Raw genomic sequence first — 12,242 nt, 5'->3', positions numbered from 1 at the left:
CCTCCAGCAGCCTGGATCTCACAATGAGGCTATTGCAGGTGAGGAAAGATGGTGCCTTGGACTACATACAGTGCAGTGGTGGAGGTGCTAGGAAGTGGTTGAATTTGGAGTCTATTTTAAACCCCTCAAGATTTGTTAATTTCATAGTTTTTGGCCAGTTGTAAACACAAGTAAGAATAGGTTCATAGTAGAAAAACAGTCTGGCTGGAAAGAAAGCCAATCATACTATTTTCAAAGGGAACATTATGCTTACTTTCTAATTGATAATTGAAATATTAATGGCTCACAAAGTAGAAGGAAAGCTTTTATTAAAATAGACAATTTCAGGGTGCCTGGGCGGCTCAGTCAGTTGAGTGTCTGTCTCTTGATTTCAGCTCACGTCATGATCTTGTGGTTTGTGGGATGGAGCCCCACATCAGGCTCCTCACTGACAGCACAGAGCCTGCTTGGGATTCTCTCACTCCTTCTCTCTCTGCCCCTTCCCTGCATGTGCTGTCTCTTTCTCTCTCAAAATAAACAAACAAAAAAAGACAATTGCAAAAAGACTATTTTCTCCCTCAATTAAGTTTCACACTAGGAATTATCAAATTAACATTCTGTCTTCTTGGGACTGTAATTCTGATCTCTAAATCCAGTTCACCAAAGACTTCTGTATGGGCACACTCACATATTAATCATGTAGAAGTGGGGTGCCTGGTGGCTCAGTCAGTTAAGCACCGACTTCAGCTTAGGTCATGATCTCATGTTTTGTGAGTTGGAGCCCCACATCTGGCTCTCTGCTGTCATCACAGGGCCTGCTTTGGATCCTCTGTCTCCCTCACTCCCTGCCCCTCCCTCTGCGTTCTCTCTCTCAAAAACAAACAAACAAAAAAACAAACAAACAAACAAAATGTAGAAGTTAGTATCTCAGGGGTGCCTGGGTGGCTCAGTTGGTTGAGCGTCCAACTTTGGCTCAGGTCATGATCTCATGGTTTGTGGGTTCAAGCCATGTGTTGGGCTCTGTGCTGACAGCTCAGAGCCTGGAGCCTGCTTCAGATTCTGTGATTCCCTCTCTCTGCCCCTCCACTGCTCATGTTCTGTCTGTCTCTCTCTCAAAAATAAATATAAAAAAAAAAAAAAAAAAGTAGTATCTCAAACTCTGGAGTGAGACTACAAGTATTTAAACCGAGCTCTACCACTGAAAAGCTTTATGATCTTCAGCAAGTTAGTAATCTCTCAGTGCACTAGTTTTCTCATCTAATAGTAACTACCTATAACTATATAGTATGACAAAAAATATATATATTTATTATATTTTATATTGTATATAATATATATTTTGCCTAAATTTTTTCTTCCAATAGAACTATGATTTTGTGGGTCCCTTCTCCCTAGTTCCAAAAGGGGAGTTGTGATTGGCTCAAGCCAATCAGGGCAGATACTTGGTGACTGTTACCAGCCTCAAGAATTAACTCAGGAAACAACAGATGTTGGTGAGGATGCAGAGAAAGGGGAACACTTTTGCACTGTTGGTAGGAAAGCAAACTGGTGCAGCCACTCTGATAAACAGTATGGAGCTTCCCCCCAAAATTAAAAATAGAAGTACTCTATGACCCAGCAATTATACTATTAGGTATTTATCCCAAGGATACAAAAATGCTGATTCAAAAGGGCACATGCACCCCAATGTTTATAGCAGCCCTATCAAAAATAGCCAAATTATGGAAAGAGCCCAAATGTCCATTGACTGATGAATGGGTAAAGAAAATGTGGTGTATATACACAATGGAATATTACTCAGCCATCAAAAAGAATGAAATCTTGCTATATGCAACAACATGGATGGAACTAGAGTGTATTATGCTGAGTGAAATAAGCCAGTTAGAGAAAGACAAATATCATATGATGTCACTCGTATGTGGAATTTAAGAAACAAAACGGATAAACATAGGGGAAGGGAAGAAAAAATAAGATTAAAAAAAAGAGAGGGAAGCAAACTATAGAGACTCTTAACTACAGAGAACAAACTGAGGGTTGCTGGAGAGAGGATGGGCTACATGGGTGATGGGCAGTAAGGAGGGCACTTGTTGAGATGAGCGCTGGGTGTTATATGTAAGTGATGAATTGCTAAATTCTACTCTGGAAACCAATACTACACTATATGTTAACTAACTTGGATTTAAATAAAACAAAGCAAAGCACAAAAAAGGGAATGAACATGTGACCTGTTTTAGGTTGATCAAGTGTCAGGAAAGGATTTGTATTCCATGGTGAGTGGCAGGCTCCCCACCTCCTCCCTTTTCCTGTTGGCTGTGATTAAGGGTGTGTGTGGCAGCAGTTGCCTCTGGCAGCCATCTTGTGGACAAGAGAAGAATCATCAATACTATCCTGACAAGGAAGACAGTAGAGATAAAAACGTTGAACCTGGAACCTTGAAGATGTAATTGGGCAAACTGTATTATGCCATCCTACCTCTGGACTTCAACTGTGTTAGATAATAAAATGTTCTTATACATATTTTTAAAGTTTAAAAAAAAGGTTTTTATTTATTTATTTTTGAGAGAGAGAGAACGTGTACAAGCAGGGGAGGATGCAGAGAGAGAGGAGGACAGAGGATCTGAAGCAGGCTCTGCATGCACAGCAGAGAGCCTGATGTGGGGCTCGAACTCACGAACCGTGAGATCATGACCTGAGCTGAAGGCAGATACTCAACCAACTGAGCCACCCAGCCACCCCAAAAATGTTCTTATATTTAAGGTTGTTTCATCCAGAGTGTTCCTGGATATATTACCTGTGGTAATGTGGTAAGGATTACATGGCTTCACACTGTCAGCACAGTGCCCAACATGGGACTTGAACCCACGAATGTGAGAGCATGACCTAAGCCGAAATCAAGAGTCAGAGCTTAACCAACTGAGCCACCCAGGCGTCTCTGGTGTGATGTCTTCATGGCTCACATGAGAATGAGCGGCAGTAAGGGGATGCATGAATACTTCGTTACTTGGGGTCACAGGGATGCGCAGGGACTGGCAATCCAGGAAGGAAGTCACACTAATGTAGGTGAAGGAAGAAGAAGCAAATAATGGAGAGATGAACATCGCTAAAAATAAGAAAAAATGCATGTGGTTGAAAAAGTAGGTGTAGATGTTGTGGCAGGATATGAGAATGCTAGGATCGTGATGTCTCTCCTAGAGCACACCAGACTTAAAATTATGATAGACATGAAGTGAATCATGGGCAAAGAGAAGTAAGTCATACCAGTGTACCTCTGGATTTTCTATTTATTTGAACAAAAACATTTTGCCATTTACCAGTTTTGTGGTGTTGTAATTTCCATGGCAGTGCATAAATCTATAGTTTACACACAATACATCTGATAAATTTCTGCTTCGAAATGTATAATTTGCAATTAGGTGGGCTAGAAAGTGAAGCCTTGTTGTAATTAAAATTAAATTGTTTTTAAAAACAATTTTTACTTGCATCACATTTTTGAAGCAGTGAAAGCCACACTAATAAAAGTTTCCAAGGTCTGGGAACCTATTTTTTTTTTTTATGTTTATTTATTTATTTATTTTGAGAGAGAGAGAGAGAGAGAGGGAGGGAGAGAGCAGGAGAGGGGCAAAGAGAGAGGCAGAGAGAGACAGGATCCCAAGCAGGTTCGGCACTACCAGTGCAGAGCCCAGTGTGGGGCTCAAACTCACAAACCGTGATATCATGACCTGAGCAGAAATCAGGAGTTGGATCCTTCACTGAATGAGCCATGCAGGTGTCCCTGGGAACCTGTTTTTATCTATGGTTAAGATACAGTATTTGTCGGAAGTATAATTTTGCTTTTAAGTGGTGGGGGTGAAAGGTAGTGCTAAACAAGTTCAAACGTGTTTGGAAGTGATTTACACTTTTAAGTTGGTCAAGCAGGCATGTTCCGTACACAGTTTTATTTTCACTCATCTCTAGAAGGTGGTAGAATAGGCATAGACGTGTTTGGTCTCATTAGAGCCGTGGTGGGAAGTCCCCTCACTTTGCTCTCCGGGATAACACTCCTTCTTCCTTCTTCCTCTTGTCTCAAATGCTTCTGTTAGGGCTTTGTTACCTTGTAGTCCAGAGTCCTAACATTCAGAGCTTCCTTTAAAATAATTCCGCTGGAATTAATCATGGATACCTAGTGCAAAATTCCTACGAGAATAGAAGGAATGGGCTATTTTATTTATTTATTTATTTAATATATTGTCAAATTGGTTTCCATACAACACCCAATGTTCATCCCAACAAGTGCCCTCCTCAATGCCCATCCCCCACTTTCAAGTCCTTCTTTGGTATGGTGTTGCTGGCTAGAAGCTAAAAATGGTAATTCTGGGTAGCCAGGGGCTGCAGCTTTGGGCACCTGCCTGGTTTCCCAGTGATTTCCTGTCACTTGTTTAGCAAACCCTTTTATTAGAGTTAATACAAAGCACATGTGACATGTGTCTAGTTAATACACAAGCACTACTTACCTGAATTTTGATCAATATCAAATTAATTTTTCTTATTTTTTATTTTTATTTTTTAAGTAGGCTTCACACCCAGTGCCAAGCCCAACATAGGGCTTGAACTCATGATCTCAGGATCAAGACCTGAACTGAGCTAAGAGTCAGATGCTCAATCCACTGAGCCACCCAGGCGCCCCTAATTTTCTTATGATACACCCTCAAAAACATTTGCAAATCTCCCCCTCCCCAAATTACCAATGGTTTCTTCACTCACATTGCAGAAAGGGAACTTTTATATTTTAGTCCAAAATCTGTACACACCCCATTTGGCTCACTGGGCCCAGTGAGTTCAGAACCAACCGGTTAGTTCCAGATAAAAACAGTCACGCTAACTGTTTATAGACATATTTTTAATGTTTTACTTTAAAACAAATGATCCCAGTAAAAGAGAGCAAAGGAAATTACATTTCAATGATAGCTTGAGATGGGTATGATGTTCCTGATTTATTTGTTTTCAGGAACAGACGACTGTATTGTCATACTTGACTTTTAGAACTGCTCACTTAAAATGCACATAATTATATTAAGTTTCTCTTACAAAAACACAACCATGTCATTTAAGGCAAAAAATATCAGCTTCTGGGGAGATACATTAATGTTTATGACATTTTCTCAGTCTGGTTGAATGAAGTGATCCGTTAATTTAGTTGCTCAGATTTCATCCTTTCTTGTAGTTTTGCTTTGCAAATGGGCATGAGAATTAGTCACTTTGTGCCTGATTTCCTCCTATTAGACTTGTTTCACCTGCAAATTATGAACTTTCAGAATCACTGAGTCAATGGGAGGTGAGAAAGGCACCTTTGAACAGGAGATAAAGACTTAAAAACTCAATAAAGTGTCTTACTTAAAACAAAACTTGCAACCTACAGATATTAATTTAGTTGAACAAAATGCAAACATTTAGACCAGACACAGCAATATTTTTAGTCAACCTCATAGAAGGGATGTTTGCTAGTGCGTGTTAGCTTCATCAACCCTACATATTGAAGAAGGCAGACAAACTTCTGAGCATGTGACTGCTCAGTGCTCAGCTAAATTGTGCTTCAAGACACCATTTGGCATGGACCAATGGGACTTTGCTAAGTGTAAATGGGAGACCCCTCTCAACTCTGTCGAGAGTAGCACAACAGACAAAACCCTACAGTTTGCATACAGCACGACTATCTTTTAACATCCAACAGTTTTTGTGCTAGAGTAAGATAGACACAAAATGGTCATGGCTTCAATGTATAAAAGTTTTTCACATCATGGTTTATCACATTTTGCTACGATTAAGACCTCAGTGATGCATTTAGGGTTTGTTTCTGAATCTTCAGTCTTCAACAATGCTGGATGAATACTGTGTTTGAAGCCTAAAGAGGCCTAAGGAGGGGTCCCCAATACATTCAGAATTCCTGCTGCCAGTGGGGTTCGACCCAGGACAGAGTATGTCCAGGAATCAGTGCTACCTGAAAGTTGCTGCCTCCCTCCTCTTCCTCGACTGATATTTGGAGAGAGCCTGCAGAGTGCATGGCAGGTGTCTGGCTTTAGGTCAGAGGAATGGTGTGTGTGTGTGTGTGTGTGTGTGCGCGTGTGTGTCCAACCTCTTTGGGAGAGTGTGTCGCAACTTCAGGTTGAGGAGAGACATAGTAGGTGAAAAACTTCATTTAATAATTTACTAAAATTCTGTGCTTCAAAAATGAAAATAATTGCTTTAAAAGCTTGATAAAATCTTTTTTAACTGGAGTGTAGAATTGAGACCCTAACTTCTGTGTGTCTCCAGCAGCCAAGAAGATTCTGAATGATACACTCCAGGGGAGGATGCTAGAATCCAGGTGGGTTGAGAAGAGAAAGCTTTTAAAATTTCAGTGCTTATCAAAAGGGGCAAGGGTTTTAAAAGGTTGAGAAGCCTATTTGAGGAAGAGCAGAGAAGTCGCTTACTTGGGGATGGAGACTGGGTAAGGCCTGGTGAAGTTCAGGAGCAAAAGAGTGGCAGGGAATTGATAAGTTATTGGAGAGGAAGAGTAGGAGAGTCAGGGGTGGAGAAAGCCAGTTGGGGGAGACAGTTGGGAAGGACTGGTGGATTTCAGGGCCTCCTCCTGCCTTTGGACAGCCAGTTGCTATCCCTGCTTTGTCTTCCTGGCTGATGAAAGTTTTTTGGAGGAGCATTATCTGCCAAGGAAAAAAACTCTTCCTTTCATAAGTCCTTCTGTGGCTGGAGTTTAACTGAACTGAAGTGCTCTCTGGCTTCTCCTTGCTTTTTTTAATGCCATTACCTTGGCTGAAGTTCTGAGACAGCTAGAGAGGTTTCCAACAAGCAGTCAGCGTGGCTTGCTTTTCTGGTAAATGCATCTTTCACTTTGTTTCCCTTGGGTCCTTGCTGCTGCGGCTATATGATTAAGTGTTTTGATTTGCAGACCCAGCCAGGAGTACCTGGCTTCTAACTGTAAATGTATATACCAGAAACGGAACCAATAATTATAGATTTGGGGCAACATTCTTGGGGGAGAATAGAAAATGTTTGCTACAGTATAAAAAGTAAAGGAAGTTTAGTTATAGCCTTCCGTATGCAAAATGTATTACATAATAGCAAAAAACATTCAGGGCGTATTAAAAAATAAATACCTTGCAAAATTCTCTGTTTATATATAAGACGAAGGGATGTTTAAGTAGTTGAGATTCCCTAGTAATATTCATTTTCTAAAAAGATCAAGTTCTTCTATTTTGGTTTGTTTTTCTCCCTCTCTTTACCCTCTGAGGGTGAGGCTATTTTCATTAACTTCACCCACTTCCTGGTGTTGTGTCTGGATTCTTTTCAAGCCTTTCCCGTTTCAGTCTCACTCCAATGTCTAATTCCCCAGGATCCTGCCTGTCAATTCGGCAGGAATGGTTTCTGACACTACAGCAAGCCGGGGATGGTGCCATTGCAGAGAGATCAGCCCAGCCGCACTGGTCCTTCTACTCATCCGTATTGTATTCGCTTGTGTAGAAGTCGACCACTTATAAAGGTGATTTAGCCATCAAGGAATACCTTCCCATGAACTCACGTGTATCAAATAGTCTATTTGCCCCACTGGCCCTGAATTTCATTATTTGCACACTTTCTAACTGAAGAACATTCTCGTCCTAAAGAACAACATGAAAATGATGTGCAAAATTGCTTGCCACAGCGTTAAATCACCAAAAGCACACAGATTGACATTCAAATTACATTAATAATAAAATGACTGGATAGGAATGGGTTGGTAAATATATCTTGAAATAAGCAGCCGTTTCTATTATTATTCCCAAGTTCTGCTTTCCTTGATACCTTGTTAGCAGCGGTTGATGGTAGCCATTGTGTTTACATATACATTATGGCCTAATTTTGAAAATGTATTTTGTATTTAATCACAAAGCAGAAACGCCTGAAATTTGAAGTTGTTTACTCCCATAATTTCAAAACACAGAGTCAAATCTTCTAAATGACCTAATCTTGACATTTTCACACACCCCAAAGCATTAGCAGTGTTTGGTTTCTCAGGATTTTTAACTCAAGGTACATTACTAAATGAGTGGGTTAATGTTGATGTACCTTGGAATTTCAGCCATCCCTAACATGCATTTTCATGCAATTAAAAGATAACGGGCTTATAAACTTTCTTTCGTGTTCTTCCTGATTCTTGCAATTTCAACTTTTTAGAAGGGCTTTCGAAATAGTTCATGCAATGATATGTCTGGCTAAAGGAACTGCTATGCTAGAAGGAAAATGAAGAACTTATTTCAGTTTGACATGAGGCAAGCTGAGGGCTTCTGTACTTTCTCCTGCCTTACAAATGCTCTGAGATGATCGTGACCTTCCAGTCCTTAGAGAGTCTGACGCAAAAGCAGTTTCCCTGGCAGGCTGCGGCACAGCGTCAAACGTGTCTGTCTCAGTCTCTTCAGGACCCACCTCTTCATCAGTTATAAACAATTTGGATTCCCTCCATTTGGGGTAAAAATCCTGGCTGCCTCTGGAGCCACTTGACTCACTTCCAGAAAGCTGTATATTCAGTTCCTCCGTTGACCTGATCAGGTTTTGCACTGACAGGGATTTGCCCAAGTCCTTGGGCACCACGGGGTGGACAGATAACAGAGTTTCTCCTCCCATATCAAAGCTTTTCCTTAGAGAACGGTCCTTGGTCAGATTTGACTGTGCAACCTGAACATTTTCCTTGGAGGCAACAAGGCAGGTGGTGACATCAGAAATGCTTTCCTGTAAGCCTGCGGGGTTTGGGTGCAGGGTTTCTGGCCTGGGTAGATGCTTGATGGCTGGGAGAGGAGGCGGGATCTGTAAAGTTGTTGGGGCTGCTGGCTTGGGTGCCACATTTATTTGGTTTGCAATGTTGTTGGCGGCTGCCACTGCAGAGCCATCACTTTGACTCATTGGCACCTGTGTTGCTTGACTGTGCATAGTAGGGCTAAGCGCATAGAAAGTCTGAGCACTGAACTCATTTGGCGTCAGAATGAACTGCAGGCCTCGAGAGATGTTGGCACTAGCTGATCTGGATAAGCAGCCACTGTTCTGTGCGGAACTGGACAGGTCTTTGCTATCCACAGGGCTCTGATAGTCAGATGTCTGTTCACATTCAAAAGGTGGGATCTGGAATGAGGCCAAAGTGAGGGCAGAGGCAGAGCCTTTCCGGAGGACCTGTTGATATATGTCTAGTAGGCAGTCTAGCTTGGACTCGATGGACTGCACCTAAAAATGGGGAAAATGGTTACATATGAGTATAACCTGTCATAAGAATGGGCTTCATTTCTAGAATTAAAAAGTGCAGTCAGGGTGTTTCAATACAGTTAAATATTGAGTATAATGAACGTCAGCAGTGGTGGGGGCAAGGGATGATTTCAGAGGAGAGGTATGATTTGGCTTCTACATAATCTCTACCAAGACCCACCCCCTTAACTCTTTAAAATGGACAACTGATGTTCTCAAAAAACATATAAGCACTGTAAGAAAGCAACTTCAAGACTCCCAGCCCAATCAAGCTGCCTTTGGCTAAGCCTCCTCCAAGAAATATTCTGGGACTCTACTGCAGTCTGGTCAGGAACTTCTATAATGAAAGCAAGACCTTAAATATCAATGTAGGTGATTCCAAATTTAAAAATAAAGGTACCAGGGGGCAAAGCATAAGAGACTCTTAAATATAGAGAACAAACAGAGGGTTGCTGGAGGGGTTGTGGGAGGGGGATGGGCTAAATGGGTAAGGGGCATTAAGGAATCTACCCCTCAAGTCATTGTTGCACTATCTGCTAACTAACTTGGATGTAAATTAAAATACATAAATAAATAAAAATAAAGGGATAAAATGCTTCAGAATTAATACTTGAAATATTTTTGATTAGACTGGGGAGCAGTTTGATTTCTGGACAGTTGTCTTTTTTTAAAGTTTTTAATTTTAATTCCGGTATAGTTAAGATACAGTGTTATATTAGTTTTAAGTGAACAATGTAGTGATTCTGCAATTCCATACACTACTCAGTGCTCATCATAAGTGTACTCTTTAATCCCCATCATCTATTTCGCCCCTCCCCCTCCCCCAGCCCCCTTCGGGCCACCATAAATAACCATCAGTTTGTTCTCTATAGTTAGTTAAGAGTCTGTTTCTTGGTTTGGACGATTATCTTTGTATGAGAAGATACAGCTTCAGGGTTAGCAACTTTCAATGTACCATGATAGTTACAATGAAGTTTTGTTCTGTTTTTTAAAGAGTGAAAAAGATAACCACCAAAACACAATGAAAAATAGATCTTTGTTATTTTACTGTTGAAAATCTATAGTTGCCTCAAGTATTAATTGATGAGATGAAATTTTTTATTCCTTATGTGGAAATCCAAGTGTTTTAGAGAACACTGTCTATGCACAAAAAATGTAATTTCATTCACTCTTTCTTGGTTTTATGTCTTTAAAATACATTAATCACTAAAATACATCTAATTGCCAACATTTTGATTAAAAATATTCTGACTTAAAAGTTAACCAATGTAGTTGAACCGTACCTGTTTTTCAACCTTGACCACACGGCCGAGCATACTGAGATCATCAGTGGTCTCATGTTCTGCTGTTATTTTCTCTCGGCTCTTTTTATCCGACGTGATTTGCCCTTTTCCAAGAATTTGGTCAACACTATCAAGGAAAAAGGAGATCTGATTATAAATGCTGAAGGTGGAGATTGCCCTAGGCCAGAATGAAGTGTTTTGAAAAGAAAAATTAAAGACGATTATCTTTAATTTATGTAAGATGAAATAAAAATGATCTTATTCCAGTTGATGTGCTTATTTTCTTAACATGAGAATTACACACGAGATTAATTTTTTCATTACTCCGGTCGGTGATGAAGTCACTTATGGGCTATCTTCTGGAGGCAAAATTGTCCTAAACTACAAGATAACTTGTCTGTTTCCATCTCTAACCAGGCATTTCCTGAATTTGCTGAAAAAATTACAAAATCATAATTATGATTATTTCATGTTAATAGAACAGATTATTCAGTACATCTCATATGTGAGAGATAGGCAGATAAGAAAGTGATCACCTCCATCTTTTGGAATTCTAGTTGGGGAATATACACTGCATGAGCTGGAAATGTAAAGATTAGTTCTACAAATTCTGTGGCATTTCAACTTTATAAAAATGCTTGGAGCCACAGATAGTACTATTAAAGGACTTGGAAGACCATGGCCACACAGGCAGAGATTGTAACATGACTACAGAATGAATTAAAACAATTTCCAAGGAGACTTGATCAACTGAAATGGGGATTACTGTCTTCTTGTGTGTGTGTGTTAGAACTGAATTATCAGGAGTACTGACTCAACATTCCCGTTTGCTTTGTCTGCCTAGAAATACAGGCAGTGCCTACCTTCTGTCATATCTAATCTATTATACTGCAAGCTCTGCAAGGACTAAGTCATTATTTTATTAATCTCTGAATGTCCATAGTGCCTGGCACACATTCAGGACTCAATAATTGCCTGCTGGATGAATGAATGAGTGAATGAATGAATGAACAAATTATGATTTCTATAATTGATGAACAGGCGTTTTAGTAAGGGCGCATTATATCCCACTGGGCTAAGTGTGCTGTGGGATAAAAACAAATGTTTAAGACTCTCTCCTTGTGTTTTAAGAACTCTTCAAACACAAACACCAGTAATTTGTGCCTGAGAGTGAAGCAAGACTCTTAAAAAACTGAGTTGACTGAACATTCTGGCTTCAAGATAACACAATCAAATGTGGTTGGAGGAACATATTGAACTCATTTCTTTTAATCACTCACTAAGATGCTCACCGGAGAGATAGTGTGTACCTAGCACTGTACAGGACACTAAAGAAGAGAAAGGCCAGTCTTAGTCATGAACAAGAGGAATAAACTTGCCTCCAGGAAACAACATGGGAACCAACCCCTTGTTTTTCAGTCCCAATTCTCTGGCACAGTATACCAAGATTGTGAGTGTTTCTATGCTCTGTAGTAGTTCTAAATGCTGTAGGAGGTCAGAGAAGGGAAAGGTCTGATTTTGTGGGCCAGATAGTCGGGTCAAGTTTAATGAAGGAGAAAGACTATTCTTGAAGGATGGTTAGGATTTAGAGAATAACAAAACAACAATAGCGGCAATTATTCAAATGACATCAGCAACAACCATTAACATTTTTTGAGCATTTAGTTAATGTGTATTAATTCATTCAATCCTCATGACAACCCTATGAAGCAAGCACTAACATGAGTCCCATTTGTA

The 12,242-nt window shown here is 40.1% G+C and overlaps 1 protein-coding gene across 1 annotated transcript in view; it reads right to left on the bottom strand.

The window, feature by feature from the left end:
• Positions 1-4,708: 4,708 nt before the first annotated feature.
• KCNQ5 (potassium voltage-gated channel subfamily Q member 5) overlaps positions 4,709-12,242 on the bottom strand; it is a 513,631-nt gene continuing 506,097 nt past the window's right edge. The window contains exons 12-13 of the mRNA XM_042986660.1: positions 10,506-10,632; positions 4,709-9,204 (exon numbers count right to left, since the gene is read on the bottom strand). Of these exons, the coding sequence (XP_042842594.1) occupies positions 8,242-9,204; positions 10,506-10,632 (1,090 nt within the window). The 3' untranslated portion in view covers positions 4,709-8,241. The remainder of the gene's footprint in view (positions 9,205-10,505; positions 10,633-12,242) is intronic.

This window comes from Panthera tigris, chromosome B2 (genome assembly GCF_018350195.1).
Source record: "Panthera tigris isolate Pti1 chromosome B2, P.tigris_Pti1_mat1.1, whole genome shotgun sequence".
Classification (NCBI taxonomy): Eukaryota; Metazoa; Chordata; class Mammalia; order Carnivora; family Felidae; genus Panthera; species Panthera tigris.
This window is presented reverse-complemented; position numbering and strand designations above follow the sequence as displayed.